Source organism: Triturus cristatus, chromosome 4_1 (genome assembly GCF_964204655.1).
Source record: "Triturus cristatus chromosome 4_1, aTriCri1.1, whole genome shotgun sequence".
In the NCBI taxonomy this organism is placed as follows: Eukaryota; Metazoa; Chordata; class Amphibia; order Caudata; family Salamandridae; genus Triturus; species Triturus cristatus.
The window spans coordinates 442280235-442304514 of record NC_140585.1 but is presented as its reverse complement, the minus strand read 5'-3'; the positions used below and the strand labels follow the sequence as shown (position 1 = coordinate 442304514).

General features: G+C 43.0%; 1 protein-coding gene across 2 annotated transcripts in view; it reads right to left on the bottom strand.

Moving 5' to 3' along the window:
• Window positions 1-24280, bottom strand: part of DYRK4 (dual specificity tyrosine phosphorylation regulated kinase 4) — an 827849-nt gene that overhangs the window by 65831 nt on the left and 737738 nt on the right. The window contains exon 12 of one of the 2 annotated variants that reach the window (XM_085652599.1): window positions 14354-14522. In XM_085652599.1, the coding sequence (XP_085508725.1) occupies window positions 14354-14522 (169 nt within the window). Of the gene's footprint in view, window positions 1-14349; window positions 14523-24280 lie in introns of both variants that reach the window. The other variant, XM_085652598.1, reaches the window with a different exon arrangement.

The following is a 24280-nucleotide window of genomic DNA, read 5'->3' as shown; positions in this document are numbered from 1 at the left end:
GTTTGTTAGTGCCCCCCAATGACCTCCTTCTCCACGGATTCCCTCACTAGCACCCTTTAACAGTGCAACTCAAGTCTTCATAACCACTCTCTCTAATGCTTTACTTTTGTTCTATAGCATCACTCATACCATTGTAAGGTGTCAGAGCACTTTACATCACATACACATTACACAAAGACAATGAATCTTAAGTGTATAGGAAATGTTACATCACACAGAGGAGTACAAAGTGTAAGAGTTACAAGTCATCCCTACTGGTAGACAGTATAGTTTAAGAGTGCTTCGTCTGGAGAAGCACAAACTCAGAATTTAAAACATAACATCATGGTTGGGGGTTGGCTTTACTAGTACAAATTGATTTCTACACAAGTGAACCTTTTTGCAACATTAGGAAGATGAAAGACTGGGGAAAAAATCATAACACTCTAATCTATACCTTCCATTTTGCATGCAGCTCTTTGATGATAGTTAATATCTCGCTGTTCTACGTTAGGATTTAAACTTATATGAACGGACCTATTTACATTACAAGCACTTTGTGATCTGCTTGGTACATGTTCTTTGAAGCGCTACTTTATAATGAGTCAAAACTTCCAGTAGACAAACCTCTGATCTCTCTGCAGCAGGTCCATCAATCACCAGAGTTACTAGCCATTTTTATGGTTGCCTGAAAATTGCTGGTGGCAAGGTACAGGGCTGCAGGTGCTTTTGTAACCATATTGTACTTGAAAACACAGTGCCCCCGAAAATCAGCACCTTAGATTTGCTGCTGCGGAGAAGAACGTAGCCAGGCCAACATGTGACGCACCTTGAGCGAATCGACAAACAGGTAGGTCTTAGTCTCCTCCCAGTTCTCAAAGCACTTTTTGACCAAAAGTTTTCTAAGTCGCATGTTTTGGATGTGCGCTATCTGGTTAGCTATCGCACCGCTTCCAAGAGTCCAGGACTGGAGGGGCAACATCAGGAGGGTCAGGACTCAGGCAGGGTCCAGATATGGTTTCAAGTTGGCTGGAGCCTTTTCTGTTCCTGAGGATCTGAGCAGGAGGCCAGCAAAATAGCCATTGGAGTCACTCTGGAAGTCCTCTGTTCACAGAGACGAGTAGCACTCAAGCAGCAGGGCACATCTCTGGGGGCTCAGAGCCGGCTTCAGGCTTCGAAGCATTCCTTCTTGGTGCAGCAAAGCAGCCTTCTGAAGTTCACAAGAGGCCACATGAAGTCCTCTAATAGTTACTCAGGTCCACAACTGAACTGAAGAGTGGGTATGAGAGTCCTATTTTTATACCTGTGACCCCTTTCAAGTGGGAGAAACTTCTGGGGGCTTCTTCCCAGAGAAGTGTCTAAAATGTCCTGCCTCCTGCCCTGGTCTCAGTCTATAGTGTGAAAACCTTTGTGTGAGAGAAGTACAAGTTGGCTGTGCACTGCTCTGCCCCCTCATCTAGCCTGAGATGGCCCATCCAGGCACTCCTAGTCCCCCTATTGTGTGGCTGTCTGGGAGGAATACTCAAAGGCCAACTGCCAACTATAACCAGTAATCTGACCCAGGTACAGGCTGCAGGCACCAAATGGTGTCATAAGCCACCAACCTGGATCCCTGATGATTCCAATGGAACGGCGACGCTAGTTCCCGAATCCTCCATACACTTGCCCTCAGTTTGAAGGAGCAGACAACTCTCCGTGGCAAATCACAGGGGGAAGGGGGTTGGCATGGAGAAAGTGTGTGGAGTCAAAGATGCTCTGACGCATCTACTCAACAGCAACACTGCAGCAGGCATTCACACCAGTCTGATGAATGGTACCAGCAGATATGGTACCTATAAGCAAAGAAATAATAAGGCTTTGGTCTAGTATTAATCTCCTAAGGTATCACCTCACAAAAGTGTTTAAAATCTCAACCAACCTTTAGTTTTGTTGTTGTTTTGTTTTCCTTTAGATTGTCTGTAGAGGCTCCTTTATCAAAATGTTTTAAACTGTAGTGAGTATGACTTCAGCATCAAACCCACAAGCAAGTATGGACGGGGTTATTCTCACCCAAGTCCTCTTTGGCAGAGCCCTGCCACCACTATGTACAAGTTGAACAAAAACACTGGTTACCTTTGTTTGCAGCACAATGTTGTGACTAAGCTCATCGTTTAGTAAAATCAAGTCTGTTAATGAGTCTCTCCTTTTCTTATTGTTCTTTTTTCCATCCAGATGTGAGATCATGTGGGACATTCTCTGCAACGAGGTCGAAGCGGGAGGATAAAGGGAGCTTGCAAGACAGAGCCCTGGAAGCCGGAAAACAGGTAAGTGGCAAGCAAAGAGGCTAAGTGAATGGGAGGAGTGTGGACGATCTTGAAATAAGACTGCTTTAGAACCTTCATAAAGGTCACATTCTAATTATTTGTAACAATGAACAGGTGCGGATAATTAACTTGATGAGGCTGCCTTCTAGAAAGTGCTTTAGAATGTTCACAAAGGTCACATTCTAATTGCTTATAGCAAGGACCAAGTGCAGATGATTAAATTGATGAGACTGTCTTCTAAACAGTGTTTTAGCATCTTCACAAAGGTTGCATTCTAATTGCTTATAGCAAGGAACAGGTGCAGGGGATTAATTTGATGAGGGCTGCCTTCCGGAAGGTTCACATTGAGTTAATCTATGCCGGATGTTTGATGCGTCTTCTGGTGGATTTTCTGGATGTTTCCATGGTACCTGACACCTGACCTTCATTATGCAAGGTAAAACATTTGTAAAGCTATTAAGCCTTTTAAAATAAACCGGGGAACACCAGCTCCAGCTAGCTCTTACCAACAGCATGTAATATGGTCAAAAGTCAGGATACAAGACATTTGTTTATTAATAAGTGTTGAGAGTTGTGGCAGGAATCCTGACAGATGGTTAGGACATGAAAATGCAACTTTCTAAAAGTGCCACTTTCAGAATTGTGACTTAAAATCCGACTTCATCATTCAAGAGGATTTCAAATTACATTTTCTCAGACACCAAACATGACTTTCCTATCTGCTCCTAATCAAATATTATCACTTGTTAAATGTAATAAGGTAACCCAATGTTATCCTATGGGAGAGGTAGGCCTCACAGTAGTAAAAAATAAATTTGTGAGTTTTTCACTACTAGGACATGTAAAACTTAAACGTATATGTCCAACCTTTTAATTACAATGCCTCCTGCCCTAGGGGCTGTCAAGCCCAACATTAGGGGTGATGTATATGTAATAAAAAGGGAGTTTAAGACTTGGCAAGAGAGTTCTTTTGCCAAGCCGTATTGACAGTTTAAACCTGCCAACAGGCTACAATATCGTGCCAGGGACTTGTTTCATGGAGCAACTTAAGTGGGTGGCACAATAAGTGCTTCAGGCCTACTAATAGCATTTAATTTACCAGCCCTGGGTATATGATATACTACTTTACTAGGGACTTATAAGTAACTTAAATATGCCAATCAGGTGTAAGCCAATTTTACCATGTTTTAGGAGGTGAGCACAACCCCTCTAGCAACTAGTTAGCTGTGGTAAAGTGCACACTGACCTAAGGCCAACAAACTAGAATTCATAAATATAGGAGGGCGAAGGAAAATGATTTGGGGAAAGACCACCCCAATGCTGACAACTCAAATAATAGACATTACCCAAAGGTGTCAGAGCACTTTACAACAGAAAAGGACTTTTAATAAGTTACAATTTTACAATTACATTATACGAATATAAAGGGTACGTTAAAAACCAAGAACACTGGAGTATGGTATAATATATAGCGGTCATAAAATAAGTGTATCATAATGTCTGCAGATGCCACGTGCAAGATGGAGTCTAATGAAATGGAGGTAGTGTAGTTGATCTCAAAATACTGATCAGTGTGGAGACTAAATAAAAGAGGTTTAGATTGGGGAGGAGAGTTAGCTAAAGTGTCTTAGAAGCAAGCACACTTCACCTCCGATACAAAGATGACCTTCAAAGTGGTTGTGCGTAGGCACAAAGCTATGGAGTTCCATAGTCTGGTCATATATCTTGAGAAGGATTGAGCCATAAGTCTTTCCCTTCCAAAACTCGGGGGTTCGAGCAGCAGCACTGCAGAATTTCATGATATTCTAGTGCCTCCAGATATCTTATTCATTCTTTCTAGACCCAATATTAGAATATTCATGTGTCATTCCTTTTGCTATTTACCTTATACACTTTACCATTCAAACAGGATACTTGATGGGTTATGTCTTGCACGTTTTCTATGTTCACAAAAAGACCTATGTAACCAGTAATATAGGATTGTTTATATGATCATATGGAAAAGCTTTCAAAATACCCAGTGCTGGATCACAATGCATTCCAGCATTGCATAATTTGCAATTATGAAATGGCAGTTCTGCACTGACAATTACACTGATCGATCAGTTCAAAATTATATTTTCACTCATCGATCAATAAAATCGTGCTGCATTGTTTGGTCATTTATATGATGCTTGCCATACCCCTTGCGAGGCTCAAAGACAAATGACATTTTCACCAGCTGAAATAGCATTTTGCTCTTTTTTTCAGAGCAAAAGTAGGTACAGAATTGCATGTCATCAAGTTAACCTAATTGTTGCATAAAAACGCAGTCTATGTTAAAGCTAGAATGAAAAACAAAAAGACATGGGGTCGTTATATATGTCTCACTGATAAAAAAAAGTCTGACAAATGTTCAAGGGAGATATGATAAGAACGTGTATACTCATACAAGAGGTGTTTCCTGGACTAAGGACATAGGCTGTCAATAATTGGAACGTACACACTCTGAAGTAAGGTGCTTGGAACAAATACATTTTTATAGAAATCCTTTAAAAAACATTTTAATAGAATCCAGGAAAATAGATTCAAAGTTCTACCTTTGCAACATCAAATAATACAGCTATAAAGATTCAAAGTTCTACCTTTGCAGCATCAAATAATACAGCTATAAATATTTTCAAATTGAAATTTAGTATCCAATGACATGACTTCGTGTGGGGTAGGAAACATTAAAAAAGCAAAGGACAAGGAAAAAAATGTAAAATTTAAAATACAAATATTTTAACTTCACAATTCACGCTACTGTTCAACTAATTCAAATATATTAGAAGTCTAGTTTAAAACATAACATTTTGATTTACTGTTTTAGTTTTTCAGGGTTATTCTTTGTCCACACCTTCTTAAAGCCGACTTAATCTCTCTAATGAGGACCATAAATCTAGCTTTTTCACATACTTAGAAATAAAACCAAAGACATTCAAAAAGGCAATTGGCATGTGTTGCCAAACTAACTCCAGGCCTATCGGCTTGCCATTGCATGTTATTTATGGTCATGCTTGACATTTCAGGCTTTTGAAAACTGTACTATCTGGGCTCTGCGTGCCTGTATTGTATTGCAATATAGTATTGCAATATTTATACTACCCCTGTATGGGGTGCTGAAGCCTTGCTTACATGGGTAGTACGCTACACCTTATAAACTTGCTTGATTCTGTGTGGGAAGTGTTTCCATTTCGTGTGTGATGACCACCAAGGTGTGGTTATCATGTTATAGGACGGAGCGCTAAGAAGTGTGATGGATGAAGAAATGTTAGAGACAGTGTTAATGTGTTTGGTTTTCAGTAAGCTGGCAGCTTCAGGTCCCTTATTGAGATGTGTTATGCTCATAGTCCACTTAACTGGTTACTACACAGGTTTGTCCATTCTCAGAAAGTTTGTTTAACATTTATGGTTCTGAGCAGGCATATGTTAAAGGAAGAAATGACAGAGAGATCTGCCTGGATGGACTTTGTTAAAATCATTATATCATGTCTGACAGTTATTGCGAGGTGTCAGGATGAGGTCATAGTATGTAGCTTGCTGGGACCTGCAGTCCTTTGGACAGTAGCATGTGGGAGATCACTTCAGGCATTCATTGCCTGATCACTTGGTGATGGGAGGTTTATTTGCTGTGAATTTGTACACTACTGGGTGATGGACGTGACATGTGTTATGATATTACTATTAGTGTGGGTTATTTATTGTACTTGTAATGTAATTGCCTTTTCATAGCACTTATTACCCCTGCTGAGGTGTTGCATCACTATACTCCAGGCAGATCGCTGCTCCGGAACTCAGGGTTAGTAGTTTCTTTTTGGTTATCGGGATTAGTCTTGAAATCTTAAGGAAACCAAGCCATGCATTTACTCCAGCTTTTGTTTGGTAGATGAAAATTTATAGGATTTAGCTGTGATCTTTAGTGGAAGGGTAGGGTATGTCAATTCATGAGCTGGTTGCAGGCTTGAATAGAGGAGCTACTGGTGTTTAGGTATTGTTAGGATGCACAGTATGACTCATAAAAGAGAAGTTGTGATTTTTTAAATGATGTCTGGGCAATTTGTACAGGTATAATAATCAGAATAAAGGCAAACAGACATGTGACTTAGAGTGGGCCATGCTCAGAGAGAGGAGTCATGCGGAGGATGGAAAGGAAGAAGTAATTTATTTGAAAGGAAAAAGAGAGTCAACAATTGAAAGTTTTAAGTCAAAGTCAGTTCTCCTGCACTATTTTTAGGATTATTGTGGAAGCTTTTTAAAATTCCATGCAAAACTGTGGAAATAAACCATTATTTGTATGTGTTGCAATATCACTGTAGGTCCCGGAACACCAGTGCGCACATACACACCACCATCACACACGAGGTAATACAATAAAAATGCTTTTCTTTTCTCATAAAATCCACTAAAAGGACACGTACCTTGGTGTCCATCTGGCCCATTGATGATCAGCACACCTGCATAGTAATGAGGCTGAATCATGGCAGCTGTCAAATAGCTTTTCTTTGCTGCTGTGAAGTGTTATGAGACACCTGTAGAAAATGGAGAACACTTCCATAGAAATGTGGTAATTGATACTGGCTTGTCCAACTGTAAGGCTTTTTCCTCCCATGCGTAGCAGAGTTTTTTGGAACTCCTCGAGCTGCAGAGTGCAGAATGCAGAGTGCAGAAATCTCTGAAAACTCTGCGAGCGGAGCAGAGTTCACCTCCCAGACTTAGTTAGCACTGGCCCTGAGTCTGCAGCGGGTGTGGTGCTGCACACATGCAGCATAGCTGTCTGTGTGGATTGGGACTTTGGAGGAGTCAGTCAGCAGGTGACACAGGCTCTGTGCAATCACACCATGTTGAGAGCTACCGCACTCCCTCCTGCCTCACTTTCTGCTGCCATCACCAGCTTGGAGCTACCAACACAGAAAGGAAGCACTGTTTTGTGTTCTATAATTGCAAACTTGTCCTTCTGTCCCTCACGTGCAGGGTCTTTGCCTGTAATCCTGTTTGTGCCCAAAGCAGCAGAACACTTACAAGTAGACTTCAATTTCCTGGTCCGTACTTTACATCAGACTATTCTGCCGAGGAAGTGTGCTGCAGCTGTCTGACAGGGTTTTCTTAGCCTATAAATTAAGTAAAACTAGAGACAACATTGGCGATTGGTTGCTGTGCTCAGGCATTGTTAGCGGCAAAGCTTGTGACATTTGTTGGAGGAAATACAGGCCACAATGAGTAACAAATGTACATTCAAAATCAGTGTTAAAGTCTTGTGTTTTCCACTTAAAGTCTTCAATGTCAAGAATATGTTCCTTTGTTGTATAAGTGGAAATGCATTTGTATTTAACCCCCGCGTTTAAACTCTAGGTTCTTTATTTTCCTTCTGGGGGTGTAGTGATTTCCCTTTTGGGCCTACCTTGGTTCTCCCTTGATTTTGCGTATTGAGTGATTTAGGCTGCCACTGTTTTGCACAACCACACATAATACACATTTTAGTGACATTATGTGCTTTTAGTAATAGACTGTCCTTTTTATTTGTTATTCAGTGACTCTTCCTGGGATTTAGTTTGAACATTTTGTACAAGGTCGAACAACATAGTGTACTGTTTTCATGTGCCTGGTCAGCTACAACTCCTAACATTTTTAGACATAACACAGTAGCACAGCTGCATTTTTCTAACACAGTAGTTCCTATCATATAAACAGTGTCTCGCCCCTTTGGGGGGCAGACAGGAGCATTCCGGCAGAGAGACCAGCCCTGGAACTGAGGCAGCTGCCTTGCGTAAACTTTACCTATGATGCGTATCATCTAACTACAAACACCAGGTGTGGGGTTTCTTGCTAATCCCAGAGAGCACTAATATATTCCTGTGATCACATAGTGAGGGTAGCCCTAAACAGATATATTATTTGCCATGGTTGAGTTGTTCATTGTTTACAGCCTGCTAGTAATGCTGATTATGTTGCTCATTTGTATTTGTTAAACTTATTGCAGCATACGTGCTTCAAAATAGACTACAATAGTTTCAATTAATATATTGTAAACTTCCTTCATGTCTTTCTTTTGTTTACTATGGACATGTATGAGGTTCATGTTCTAGGCTTGCCAAAATCACCTGCTACTCTTGAAAGGTTAAGGGTTCAGGTGAGGCACTGTGAGCCAGTCATGTTTAGGCCTACAGGTACTGACTTGGTAGAGAGAATCAGTCCTTACAGTTTGACGTCCTGTTATCCCAAGTTTTGTGATGTAGTCATTGTGTTTCTGTGTGAGTGTAGTGCACAAACGCCTTACACATTGCCTCTGATGGTAAGCCTGACTGCTTTGCGCCAAACTACCAGAGGGTGAGAACGGGTTATCTTTGATGTGTAACTTACTTGCACTGACTAGAGTTGTAGGTTCTAGCCAACCAGGAACCCCATTTCTAGCAGGCGGCCACAATTTTGTTGCTACAACAACGTTATGTGTGGCATGGCTTGAACAAACAGGCCAAGAAGTATGCTCTTTGTTGTGACATTTGTCAACAAACTAAAATTCTACTGTGGCATGTCCAGCTCAGACACAGCTGTTGATTTCCAACAAATATTTCGGCTGCTTTGTACGGACCATTGTGGTCCTCTTAATTTAGATGGAGTGTTTACATTTATCCTACTTGCAGTTGATTCTTGCTCAAGGTTTCTCTGGGTGTGCCCACAACGTACGGCCGATGCTCACACTGTTATTAAAGATTTGCAAGTCCTTATCGGAACATATGCATGCACTACATTCCACTCGGACCAGGACCCTGCTTTCGCCTCTAAGGCTTATTGGGATTCTATGGATTCCCTGGGCATAGAGATACATTTCTCTTCTCTATGTAGGCAGCAGGGTAATTCTTTTGTGGAGAGGATAAATCATGACTTAAAGCAATCCTTAACAGCCAGAGTATTAGATACAATGCGTAGTAAGATCCACCACCTATATGGGGTACAAAGAGAACCTTAAAATCTCCCTAAAGATCTCTAGGTGGCTGGACCCCATACAAGGTCCTTTTTGGGATCAAAATGTATGTTTTAGACCTTGATGATCCAGACATTGTGCCGGTGACCATGCCTTTTGACGTAAATGATTGTTGTGCTCTCCTACAGGATTTACAACCTTTCTGCAATGGCCAATCCAATGAGCTGCCTCTGCAGAAGACAAAGAGCAGCCAGCACCTCCAGGATTCCACAAGTTGGGGATCTCAGTCGAGGAAAGATTTTGAAACAGAATGAATTTGGCCCATCATTCCGTGCAATGGTGCCAGTCCTTGGCGTTCAAGGTACAGGAACTGTAATATTGCTACTGATTGCTGGTTCTAAAGACATTCATTTTGTCTCCATTGATCGCATCAAATGACATCATGTGGAAGATTCTAAACAGCAGGCCACTAGGAGTTCTAACTCCTCTTGCTAACATACAGGGAATTCCTCTGCTGCTTCTGAGCATTATTGAAGCTGTTTCTCCCCAGCTGGGGGTGTGGGGGGAGGGCGGAAATTGAATTCAGTTAATTCCCAATACCACTACAATTTCCAGCCACATGACTGAAATGAGTACTGCACTTGCTACTGCATCTTCTGCAGCTGATGTTTATTATACTGACCCACCCCTTGTGGAATCCACCAGTTCTGTAACTGTACCTGTGGCTCCTGTTTTTCAACAAACTGCTACTGGTTATTATGTGGGAACAGATGATTTTTCATCCTACTTTTTTGACAAGTCCTCCGTTTTAGAAACCCTACCTACAAATGCCTGTGTTTTCTTTTCATGGCTGAAACACACTTATCTGGACTCTGGATATATGTTTGGATAACACTTTTCTTGGTTTTCCTATTTCTATGGATTGGAAATTTGACTGTTTTCTTTTTACTGATAAATGGCCATTACCTTCCAGAAAGCTCTGCCGCAGAACTGGTTGATGAATTGTTAACGCTTCATTCATCTTCACATAAGCTTAAAAAAAAACTTGTCCCTTCTGAACATTTAAGTTGTTCCAGTACCTGATGGAATTGTTTGGGATAAGGTCAACTATGATATATTCGTCCCTACAGAAATTCTTCTGGTTCCTTATGTTTTTAGGGTTTCTATGGGGGATGTCATTGTGCCTAGGTTACATTCTAATGATTGGGATGTTGAGACTTCAAACCTCATGCTCTCTGAGCTGGAATATTACACTGTTTTCAAGGGTGAAGACTTGTATCTAAATTCTGCTAATTATGGTGAATTGTTATTTTACCATCATTCTGGACATCATTATTTACATTTAGTGTTCATACATGAATTATACACAACGGGAACATTGTCCTACTCCCCCACAAAAAAGTTCAAAAACATACAGGGATAAATTCACATACGTTTCTGGACACAATACATTAAACTCCAAATCTTTTTATTTTAAACTTGTCCTTATACCAACAAAAACCTGCTCACACAAACCAAGCTAATGTTTACTGAGTTGTTTGTTATTGGCAGGATACCATTGACATGAAATGAATCTGGTGTACCAAACCTTGTCAAGTTCAGGGAACAGACACCTTGTTTTGAGCCTGCTTAGTTCCAACACACATGATTTTTCTGAATGTTACAGTTCAGCAGACTACTTGTCAAGGACTGGCAAAAATTAAAGACATTAATTCACCAAACATTCCTTTCATTGCTCAATTTGACAGTTGCCAATATTTAACAAATTACAGTGAAGAACAGCTCAATAGTATGCTACAGAATGGTACATTTAACTCCACACTTTCAGGACCAATTAGGTTGGTATTGTGGCTAGTGGACACAAATGGTTGTTATGCTTGCTTTTTTAATTTCACACCAGGGTTCAAGGTAAGCAGACCCGACCCTCATTACTCCCATTCGCAACACTCAGGGATCGTCAACACTGTTTTGATAGGGACATTGTGCCAACAATGGTTGAAACATTCAACACTGCCTGCAATAAAACATCTTTCCCTCCTTTAGTAAGACATGGACCTATCTTATTTTTTATTGGGTCTCTGCGTTCAAAAAGATTTATTTATGCCACATATAATGAAATTTGGAAACTATCACAAATGGAAGCTGCTGCACATTTAAGACAAATTGTTCAAGCTAATTTGGACAAAGTACTATTATTACTATTATTATTATACTATAGGCAAAGTCAGTTTAGATCTATCATGCAGTTCAGTTAGACACTTCAGGTCCTCAAAAGTGGCCGCGTTCTTCGGCGTTACCAAACGTCTACGCACCTATTCTAGCCTTTCAACCTGACACGCAAACAATGGCTCATGGGCAAGAAAGACGCCACTTACACAATGTTACATCTCAAGAAGTTAGAATAGCTCCAATTCACAGTAGCAGAGACACTCTCTGCGGGGTGGTTAATACATGGTGGAATATCTTTGTCAATTTCTACATTCCAGTTCACAGCTTGCATTAACCATTTTCCAGTAGGTAGATATAAAGCCCTAGGTGGGAGCTTTATTCATGAGTTAGGGTCTTTGCCATTCCCTTCTCATTGTGAGCGGCCTGTAAGAGAGGTATTTTTTATTGAAAATTAATGTAACTCTTGTGTCGGTCACTCACTTGTAAATATGTTACCAAACATAGAGCATGCAATGCTTCGGTAGCAAATTTACTTGTTTTCTAAAAGGAATACCAGCTCCTTCAATTCTCCCCCTCATTACTGTCCTCTGGGAAGGAGGAGTGCTTCATCACTAGGATTACGGATCACTGGCTCTAATAACACGGATGCAGGATGCCAGGCTACTTCCTCAGCATCGGCAAATAATGAGGATCATGTATGTTTTTTGGAGCTTTGGGCAATTGTGGAATCATCATCTGCAGAGACGGAATCCGTCTTTTGGACTTGCTGACATGACTTGAGGGCTGGTATTTGCCGGATCGTCTGTATTTTTTCATTGAGGAAGAGAATGATGGCATTGCACTTTTCTGTGGCGTGTGAAATGCGTGGGTCTGGCAGGGGGTTGATGCAGTGCTTGATTGTCTTGAACAACTTTCAAGCTCTGTTGGTGAATTCACTGATGATGCTGGTATAGTCCTTTGCTTTGACTGATGTGATGAGCTGTCTGCGTGTTGCACGGAGGGCCTTCGGTATCAAGAGGTACAACCGGTATTCTGGTTTTCTTCCATTTTCTTTCATGTATGCAAATGGATCATTTAGCTTGCATGTTCTAATTGGGATGAGGATGTTCATATAGCTTCCCAAAAAATGTTGAAGCTGTTTAGAAGCGTGTTGGCATCAAATGTGGTGTTCATAGGGTGAGAGATGAGCTCAAGCATTAGGTGGTGTATTGAAAAGTCTTCAAAAATCTGAAGGTTTAGTCTTCTCTTTGGTGTTGACCTTAGTTTGATGGTAGGATGGTGAGCAGAGAGTTAGGGGTGGTAAAGTGGTCAGTTCAATCCAGTGGTATGAATGGTAGGCTAACGATTGTTGGTGATGCTTCAAAGACAAGGTTGAGGATGTGGCCTTTGGAGTGTGTTGGTTGTGTGACATGCTGTACCACTCTGAGGGTATTGATGAGGCTGAAGAAGGTGTCTCGCTCCACTGGCCAGGTGCCTTGAAAATGCACATTGCCAGGGTCACACAGCATGCAAGTCTTGAAATAGTCATCAAAATTGTGTTGCTGATCTTAATGAAAATGCATGGTAAAGTTTCACCCACTACAGAAAGAGGAAAAGGACCAGCTCTATGGGGATGGGGTTCAGGAGATATGGGGGTGTTCTTACGGCTTCAATGGCATTCTAAAATATGTTTGGCATCAATGGCATTCTAAAAAAATGTCACACAGGCAGAGAAATACTTTGGGCTAACTGGCATGACTTGAGCTGGTGCACTGACATTGCACCATGAACTTTCTAAAATGACCACCAGGCATGCATATTGCTAGAGCAATACAGCACACACCTATGCTAGCCAGTTTAGAGTGGACACATAGCTGTGTTGCTGCTCTTGTGCAATTGGTTGCATGTGGGACAGCTTGATCCACTGTACGAACTGACAGCAGTATGGGTGAGCTAGCATAGGAGGTCTTGTGTCCTTAATGCCATTATAAAATATGCTTTACTTCAAAGCCGTTCCAAAAGGGCCTTTTACACTGGGAACTACTATTTCCTTTATCCACAGCACAAGCTGTCTGAGGCAGTTCTATGGGGTTATCCAAAAACTGATGAACAACCCATCTAGCAGAGGGCCTGTTCGCAAAAGCCAATAGCTGAAGATGTATGACCGAAAGCCACTCTCTGTATGTTGTTTGGTGTACAATGTGTGATGGTCTTGAATGTTGGTGTGTTAGTGTGGGGTGGTTGTGAGTTTTGCGAGACAGCTAAAACAGTCTGTAGTGAGATCTAAAAGGAGGCATCAGAATTCACAAAGGGATTGTGGGTGGTGTGTGAAATTTAAACTTGTTCACACACATTTTTATCATGTGTAAAAAGTGGCAGGTGTGCAGTAGGCTGCATAATCTGGACTACTCCTTTACCAAGTAGGACTTGAGGCTCTGCTGTGAACAATTCTGATCTCTTTGTGCATCGACACAGACCATAACACCATCATTTTTGCACTATTAGTATGGAGAGAAATGAAGAGATCATTTCAGAGGAAAGTCCTCTGAAATCCACTAGGAGGAAGCCTGGAATCCAGCTTTCACCTTTCCACTCGCTTACGAGGTGATAGTCAATGCAAATGAAATTACAGATTACACACCCAATACTTTATTCTGCACGGAGTGCTGAGCTTTCTAGCACAGCAATTTCTGAAAACGCACTTGATCTGTTTTATGATTTGGGACTTATTTATGATTTATGATACGGCAGTTGCAGATCTGCAATTCTAATACTTCACATAAAGATGTGTGGTTATCTCTTCATGACTTTGGGACCTTAATAATTACTCTACTGTCATGCCCCCGCCCCCACATGTTCACATAGAATAAGTCTCCAACCAGTAGCTCGTGAGCTACTGTAGCTCGCCTGCTTTACTTATATTTGACAGTCTCTTAAAAATACAAGTTACGTGAACACCAAAAAACAAAACAACACTACCTGCCTTTACTGTATGAAGTTCAATATCTTTGTTTTTTGCTGGAGATTGAAATGCTGCATAATTTAAAGTTTTTGTGGCATTTGCTTTAGATTTCATCTTCCGCGCCTTGGTGCTCTGTATCCATGCATGCTGCAGTGCTTCATTTGGAGTAATTCGTTCATCAGGATTCCACCTGAGACCCAAACAAATACCAAACAATTATACAGATAATATAGCTGAGATAAACATATTATTATATTCATGATATGGTATATAGATGTTTTACATCACAATATACTACAAAAACATTACAATCCTTGGAGGGAGATGGACCACCTTAACATTTTGGGATTCTAACCCCTCATCTGCATTTGCCATATGAGGGGTAGGTGGTCTGTCTGAACCCAGAAGGGAGTCCCAAATATCTATGATCTCAACATCTTCAGTTCTTTGACCACAGCAAAAGCCTTCCTCTAAATTGCACTCCACCTCAGTTCCCTGGGCAGTAACCTCCTGTTGATGAAGGCTACAGGTTGGTTTAGGCCCACTTCATTTAGCTGTGAGAGTGCAGCCCTTATGCCATGCTGTGATGCGTCTGTCTGGACATTAAACACTTTGGGGAAGTAAGGCCTTGAGTACTGGTGCTGTACACATGGCCTTCTTCAAGATGTCAAAGACTTTCTGGCAGGCTCCGGTCCAGATCACCTTCTTGGACAGCTTTCTTGAAGTCAGATCAGTTAAGCGGTGTCAACAATGGTGCCATAGACCTTGAAAAACCTTATTTAGTATCCAGTGAGGCCTAGGGAGGCCCTGACCTCAGTCTGAATCTTGGGGGGTGGGTTGGGGGGATGGGAGAGTACCAAGCCAGGATAGTCTGAATCTTGGCTTGGAGGGGCTGCACCTTATCCCTGCCCACTTGTTATCCCAGGTAGACCACAGATTCCTGCCCTATCTCACACTTGCTGGCTTTGAAAATCAGTCCTGCCTCCTGCAGGGCCTGAAGCACCTCCTGGAGGTAGAACAGGTTTTCCTCCTAGCTCGAGCTAAAGATTGCAATGTCATCAGGTAGGTCACTGAAAGTCTCCATCCAGGCCATAACCCTGTTAACCAATCTCTGGAATGTGGCAAGGGCATTCTTTAACCTAAAGGGCATCACCCTGAATTAGAGGTGACCCTCTGCGGTGGACAATGCAGACTTCCCCTTAGCCCCCTAAGTTAAGGGCAATCTGCCAGTACGAAACATAATATAGGAACGTGGGTGCTCCCAACCTATGAGCTCATCAGCTCCGGGGATGGGGTGAGTATCAGTCTTTGTGACTTAATTGATCCCCCTATATTCCACACAGAGCCTGAGTTCTGGGATGGTGCTCAGTGGGGCAGCTTTGGGGACCAGCACCACTGGTCTAGATCAAAGACCACTGGAATGATCAATCACCCCTAACTCTAGCATCTTGGACACTTCCTCTTTGATGAGAGCTCCCACCTTGTAAGCCCGTAAATCCTATGTTTCACAGGCGTGCTGTCCTCAGTACCAATATCATGGGTAAACAGATGAGTGAGCCAAGGAGCTAGTGAGAATAGGGAGACAAGCTGCCCCAGAAAGTGGTGACAGTCCCTGGGGACAGTCCCTCTGCTGCTCTGGGGTCAGTAAATGTTGTAGACTTGTAAAGCGCACAGCTGCCCCAGCAACAGGGCATCCCGGCGCTGTAGACCGCTGGGGAACCCGTCCTGGCTATCCCTGTGAGATGGTCCCTTTCTGGGTATCTCCAAGGTGAAACCAGGCATCCCCGGCGTCTGTGGGGGGCCGTTGTAGAGATGAGGCAAGCTTAATGCCCAGAGTTGCCGAGTGTGTTCCTGGTTAGAGTAGGTACCGAGGTGAGAAGTATCGAGTCCGTTTTGACCCTGGTCCACGACCCTGCCGCGTCGGGAATTGAACCCTGGTCCCTGGCCGATTCTCTACTTACGGGTCTGCCACCTCTAACCAGTATGTAGGGGAGTGATTAACACCTTCCATTGACCCATCCTGCTCTATAGGAGATAGGATGTCAGGAAGAGGTTCACTCTCCTCTTCCGCATCATCATCTGTCACCTAGAGAATTGTGACTTCATACCTCTCATAGTGGGGTTCGAGGAGATTGACATGCAGGACCCTTACAGGGTTACTGAGGGTCTTGATGGCTACCAGATAGGTGACCTCCCATTTTCTCTCCACATCATATGGCCCAGGCCACTGGTCTTGTAGGGACCTGGGCTTCAGTGGCTCTATCACCTACACTTTTTGGCGTGGCTGAAACATGACCAGAGTGGCCCATGGGTTATGCCAGAGCTTTAGTACCAAGTGGGACTGGAGCACTACTTCATTCCAAATGGTGTGCTCCAAGACGTTTCCAAACATACAATCCACAGGCACGGCAGGACTCACAGCTACCCTCAAGGAACCTTAGAAACCCCTCCCCCTACTCAAAGGGAACCAGAGCCACTGGGTAGTGACCCTCATGGTTGTCAGCTACAAAAACCTGGTGGAGCGCACTAGGGATTACCTGCTCCAAGGACATCAAATACTGTTCACACAATAATAGGGCTTGATCTAATTCAGGAAAAGGAGGGTAGGGGTCATTAATATATCACACATACAGCACCTTCATTCAACGTCCATTATAACAACGCTATTAAAAATTCCAACATGTAGACATTTTTCATCGTATCTGTATTAAATCCACATCCATACATTTACAATTTCTTAATTTATCTGAAGTCAGGTATCTCTTTCACTGGTTTCATAACATAAAAGAAGTGGAAAAAGATGGCACACACAGGGGACAGGAGGAATGAATATTCACCGATGGACCTACAGGTGAGGGACAGAGAATGTACACCTATTCATAACATCTCCTCAAGAACCCTAGACGAAGACAAAAGGCTTCTGTGTCCCTCAGAGTCTCCTTGCGCCCATTGATGGGGACCCACTGCCTACACTAGCAAGTATTGGTAAGCATGTGGGCTTTTTTGCACAATCTACTTTGCATGGAGGGTAAGCTCTGCACTACCCTCCATGCAAACTGGAACAACCTCCTCCCCAAGCACTACACTAGCTAACCCTGGTGTCTGCCCACCATTCGGGGCCTGCACTGTTGAGCTTTTGGGGCATTTGGTGTCTCTCTTGATGTGTCCATATACATCCAACTCATAGCATGGGGGTGTTGAACTTTCCTGACTTCTTTTCAGGAACAAATTCTTCTTGTGGTCAGGTTGGGATGGGGGTTTCCTCTCCCTCAGAACAGTTTTTGGGGACTTTTGAGAAATCCTTGTTTTTGTTTTGCCCCCCTCCTTCTTCTATTGGGGACCCCCTCCACCCTTTTTGTCCAGCCTTTTAGGGATCCCAGAGATACCTTTTTGGACACTGTGGTGCTGCCCCAGAGTTCTGCCTCCTGGGCAAGCTTCCTAGGTAAAGTGAGTTGGCTGTCAATTAGTTGTTGGTGCAACTCTGTAAAGCAAGTACTGAGCATATCCTCCCTTGAAATGAGGTCATACTGCTAATTGAAATTAGTCACCTTACTGCCTCTCACCCAACTACTCAGTGACTTAATGGAGCAATAATGGAAATCCACTCAAGACTGATATGGCAGCTTCTGGCTGTCCTAAATTTCAAGCAGTACGTCTCTATGGTTAGCCCAAATTTGGTGAGAAGAATGGCTTTCATGGGTGCATACCTCATCTGGTCCCACACCTCTAGTGTGAGCAGTGTATCCCTCCCCACTGTAGGCATGTGTTTCCAGAGACTTGAGCCCCAATCCTCCTTTGAGACCCTATACATCCCCCGGGCTACCTCATAGGCTGAAAATCAGTTGTCAATATCATCCTGTCAAAATCCAAGGACAACATCTGCTTATTAGCACTAACCTGAGGTATCTAGCCTGGCAGTAGAGATGCTCAATGAGAGACCTGCCATGCTCCTTAGTGGTCAATGGAGTAGCCAACAAGTCACTCAGGGGGCACAGGGCCAACACTTAAAAGCCGTGAGCAGCAAGGCTTGGCTGCAGGGCGTTTTTTCCTTCCAGGCCCGGAGGTACCCCCTTTCCCACGAGTAGCCATTCTCTCTACTGTGCATGACCTTCAACTGTGTGCAGCATAAGGTTGGCTGCAGGGCCTTGCCTCTGAACAGGCTCCTTGCCCAACCCCCCACTGGTGGCCAAACCCTTGCTGCACAAGGTCAAAGGCCTTTGTTTGTGTGTAGCGATAAGCCATGGCCTGCTGTACCCATGTCCCGATGAACATCGATCCTCCATGGATTGCCAAGACACATTTAGATTTTTCGTTTTTTATGTTTCATTGTTTTGTGTGAACTATGGTCCTTCCACTGTACTCAGAACTCAAAGCTTCACCCTCATGATGTTGCAGTATCATGCAAGCTTCCTCTGGGTAAAGGTAGTCTCTTGCTCTCTACCCCACTGAAATGTAACCCCCTTCTTTGTACGTTCAACAATGTGTTTGACAATCATAGAAACATCTTGAATAAATTGTTTATAGAAATTGAAAAAAAACAATAAATCTTTGAACTTCTTTAACATTCGGAGGTAGATTCAAATCTGAGATGGATTGAAGTTTGGATTCATATATGCTCATAATGTCAGCTGACATTCAGAACTCCAAAAAGCTAATTGTCGAATCTTCAAAAAGTTATTTTATCAAGATTGACATGCAGCATCTGCAGTCCAAGTTAAGAAAGCATCTCCCTTACATGTCCCCTGTGTTGCTGAATGCATGCTATCCAAATAATTGAGGATGTGATCCAGCTATGCTACCATAAAAATCTCTAGGAAGTTTAAGAAGATGTCAATCATGAAATGCTAACATGCTGGAGCGACATTACACAATTTAAAAGGCATTATTAAATACTCATAATGCCCCAACTTTGTATTGAAAGCAGTTTTCCATTTGTCTCACTCAATGCACATTAGATTGTACGCTTCTCTCAGGTCTAATATAGAGAAAACTTTAGCTCATTTGATTTGGTCCAAAAGCATGGATATGCTAAAGAGTGGGGAATGATTTCGAAGTGTGATGGAATTGAGTCAATACACAGCTTGTAGTTTCCTTTTGCTTTTTGGAATGAAGATGAGTTCCCTGGCGGTGGCGTTGAATGTCTGATAAACCTGTTGATGAGATTTTCTTCCAGGTGCTGTTTGATCATTAAGGGGTAGGATTTTCCAAGAGGAACTGAGGTGCTAGGATTCAAGTAAACTCCACTATCATACTCCAAGTGGGGTGGAAGCGTTTCTGTTCTTTCTTGCTAAACACATCAGCAAAGTCAGAATGTGCAGCAGTACGAAATTCCTCTATGTCCTTCTCTTTTCTTATCTGTTCTCCTGAGAGATGCTATCATGCAAAGCAAGTACGTCTCTTTACCTGTGCCTCCATGGGTCTTGGATAACAATTCTGCCAAAAATACTTTGTAGCAAGAGAGATACTTGGAGTCTTCCAATCAGTAACTGGATGATTGCATCATGACCACAGAAAAGGAAGGAGAGTTAATCAAATTGAATGAAATTAAATCCACAAGGGATACTCATTACTGCTGATAATGTATTTTCTTTAACTGGACCTTAGGTCAGGGAGGTGCCATCTATTTTCTTATTTTCCATGAGCACTTCTTTTGGTCAACATGGAATATGATCCTGGACTTGAAAAGTTGGGTCCATAAAGAAACTTGATGCTTCTGAGCTTACCAGGGCATAAATCGGTAGCAGTCCTGTAGATGTCGCCAACAGGATCGAAAGGAAAAAAATGTGATGAGTCACTGATAGACTGAATTATTAATTGTGCTTGCCTTAAGTCTGCCTTCCAAGGAAAATAATATTTGTTTCCCGACAAATTAGGACAATGGTGACCAAATGGCCAAGAGTTCTACAGTACATAGGTTATTCTTTCAACGACGTTCCATTGCTTCCACTGAAAAATATCTTCTTGCTGAGACCACTTGCATGGTTTCCTCTTCTTTCACATCCTTAACATATTACGATGGACCTCTGTAACTGAGTGTCCAACTGGAGCATTAAATCAATCAGGGCTGGGGTACTGGTCTATCGATTAACCATAGCGAGAAGGCATATTTCAGTTTTTCTCTTCTTAACCCTTGATAAAATGCAGCCACTACTTCCTCATCCGCTCCTGCAGCCTTGGCAGTCAGTTTTTGGTAACGATGGATAAACTGGACCAAATACTGAATTCAATGTTTCAGAGTGAGTAGGTTGGTATGAACTCATTGAACAGCATATTACTATACAAAAAATGCCTCTAATATTTGTAATTGTAAGAAACTGGATTGATAATTGGATGGGTGACCACCCACCACAAGGAATAACCCTTGTCAATGTCACTAAATTAACCTGATCTCAACCCCCTTGTAGCTATGACACAGAACAGACCTGCTTAACTTAGGGAGCTGTCCCTCATCACTGCCATGCCTGAGACTGTTCTGCAAAGAGCTACACTTGGACACGCTTGCACAGCTGATCTTATTAGACTGTGCATTAAACCATGTCCTGAAGTGTGTTGTCGCAGCCAACGTCAGCACCCTGTTTGCTTTCCTCCTCTGTTTATACAGTGACACATGGCTGATCAATACAGCCAATTTGTGGTGAAGGTCAGCCTTTATCAAATGTTTCTCTGGAGTGGCTGGTCCCTTCCCCTTCTTACAGCAACGGAATTCATGGCTTTAGCACTTGATCACGTGTACTTCTCCCCCAGTTCCAATACAGCGTGTCGAAAGGCCAGTTCCTGCCCTATCCTGCCAGTTTCTGAAATGCATCACTGGGCACCAGATCGCAAAGGAGTTTAGATGACTGAGGGGCATATTATCAAGCCAGGCGATAAAATTATCGCCGCTTTAGCGGCAGAAAACTGCCGCTAAAACGGCGATAATGGGCTTGATAATATGCTCTATGGAATTCCAATTGAAGCCCAGGTTAGACGTCCTTCACATCTAACATGGGCTTCAATTGGAATTCCATAGAGCATATTATCGAGCCCATGATCGCCGTTTTAGCGCAGTTTTCTGCCGCCTGGCTTGATAATATGCCCCTAAGTTCATCTGGGGACTAGGTTGAATTCTCTATTCTTCAAGTGGCCGAGCCTGTCCTTCACCTGTAGCTTGCACGGCCAGCAGCTTAACTTCAGGGGATTTGTTTGGGGTATGACACCCCCAAATAAATGTATTCTAGAATTGGTAGTTGAGTCTGGGATCCTTGAGTTGGCAGCTGTGTCGCTTTTAGGTCGAGCCTAGGGAGCGCGCATCCTCTGTCTGCAGAACCTGCTGTAAGCATTACACAGAGTGTAATCCCGCCGGCTACTTACCATTGGATCTCTCCTACGTCCCTCTTCTTTGCTGCCTGCTAAGTTGTTCAGGCAGCCGATACCTCACTTCCGGTCAAAGCTAAGGAGCACCGGCAAAGCACAATCTCCTTACGCTTACTTTCTTCATCTGTTCTTTTACAGAACTTTTTTCTAAAAAGGTTACAGCAGTCCCGGCTTTCACCCTGCCAGCACCTTCCGACAATTTATTGTGATACACATTTACTGGGCAGCCATTCACATAAGTTAAATATGCACGAGTGCTTTTGTTTGTTCTGCCTCCTTAGAGTGTGTTACACTACAAATGCAGTGTGTTGAATGGCTGTCTAGCTGCAACAAAACAGAGACGATTTGGGGAAATATTTCTGCTATGTTGTGCACTAATCGGTTGCAGTCCTCCCCCACAGAACCAAATCCTTCCCTGGCTCTTTCAACCTGCCTGGTCTGTCACGTGTCTGAAGGGCGCTCTCCCTCCATAACAGTCCGGTGCTCCTAATAGTCCTTTATCTGTGTCTGTTAACATTGACATGGCTGACATGACATTTTTTTTTAATAGCTTGAGTTACTGAAAACACAGGCCAAAGTAAGATCATACAAAACAAATATGAAGAAAAAACTAAAGCAATTTCAAAAGAATGATAAACATTTTGTTATTTCACATCAAATTGTTGTCAGATTTATGCAATTTAGTGAAATAGCTTCTGCTCCAGAACCAGATCGACTGGCTCCTGCTCAGGGCCACCTAAAACATGTTTTGTTTTTGATTTCTGCTAGCTATATGTGTCTTTTAAACATGAACATTATTACATCACTGCATAGACAGACATTTAAAAAAGTGATAATTAAAAAAAAATATTCATGGCCTGCACTCCAATGACAATGTCAATAGCGAACTAAGAGGCAAGTCACTAGTCATGTAGACCTTAAACTTGGCCTAGATTCTTACTATAGATGGAGCAACATAATAGTCTATTCAATCAAACATAAGAAGGGCGTGTACAGCACACATTCCGAACAAGTATTTAAAAGTGATATTAAAGAGAAAGGAGGCTCTGTGAAATAAAATATTTGCCTAGAATCACAGAATTTGGACATGAAGGGAAACCAGTATTTATTCCAGGTTATCTGGTTTCACATTTTGAAATTCAGCCCCCAGTCTTCTTCCTTTGACTTCAAAGTTCACTGATGTGTCTTTCATTCTTGGCTCACATGAGAAACAAACAGAACACAGGCAGGGCCGACGATAGGCATGGGCAGTTTGGGCAGCTGCCCAGGGCCCCGTGCTTAGCTCGAAAACATGGGGTTCTGCTTCCTCTTTAAAGGCTGCATTATAGAGTCAATCCACATGCTCCTCCTGTGCTGCTTTTATGCAATTATGCATTTTGTAAATGAGGTGTCTTAACCTCCAAGGTCTAAACGCATGGTGGCATTCCTTGGGTTTAGGGTGTGGGAAATGGAAAGAATAGGTGGGGGACTTGGGACAGCAGCAAGGTCAAGGGTGGGGCCGTACCTCTGTTAAAAAGGTGCCATGTAGCCTTGTCTGCCATTTTTTGTTTTGCGCTTCCACGCAATCAATAGCCCCTTTGTTTCCAGGGTCAGCTGAACACTAATGGGCTAGGAGAGGTAGGTCAGTGGAGAAGTGAGAAGCCATGGTTGGAGAATGTTTATATGAAAGCGCCACATCACTTCCCAGTCCAGGGGAGGTGGCCCTCACTTCCCTGGGCCTCGAAGTGTTGGATCAGGCCGTAAGGTCCAAATGTTGGGCCCCCTTCTCTGGCCTCGCAGCCAATATCCAGTGTTGTTAGGCCCATGGCAGAGGGGCCCTCTCCCATGGACGTCTTTTGGAGATAGTCAAGGGTCAGTTTTGCCCCCTCAGAGGCCAGGGGTCACAAAGGAAGTGCCAGGAGTAACAGGGAGGAGACAAACGTGTTGCCTCTTCTAAGGCCAGGAGTAGCAAAGGGAGTGCTAGGAGTAGCAGGGAGCAAGCTAGAGGTCACAGCTGCGACCCCTGACTACCTCCAAGTGACATCCATGGCTTCTCCTGGGCCTTTCAGCACTGGATCAGTCTACGAGGTCCAGGTGTGGAGGTGTCTGGACTGGGCCATGCAGTTATTATTCAGTACTGCAAGTCCCAGAGTTTGGGACACCCCTCTCCTGGACCACGCAGCTAAATGGCTGTGAAGCCAATGGGATGAAACACTTTCCCCTGGGCTTTGCACCCACTTAGCAGCTAAATGGAACTGACGAAACAGGTTGGAGTTACTGGTGTCTGCTGAACATCCTGTGAATCTGGGCAAATCACTGAATTTCCACATGCCTCCCATAGAAAGAACCTATCCTTTTGTAATGTAACTGCTGATCAGGTAAAGCTCTCCAATGCTTTAGGGCTGAGCTTGCGTTATATAAAACTGCAAACTGCCTGACATACTGGAACTGTGAGTTATGCCTGACTTTGCTTCCAAAGTTCATGAAACGCAGCAGAGTTTTAAATTTGTGGGTGCATTTGCTGTGTAGGCAGTCCAGAGGAGTTCCACATTCGCTGGAAGTAGGGGGGAGTGGGGGTGCTACAGCACCCCTAAAATAACCCTTCTGTTGTGGTGA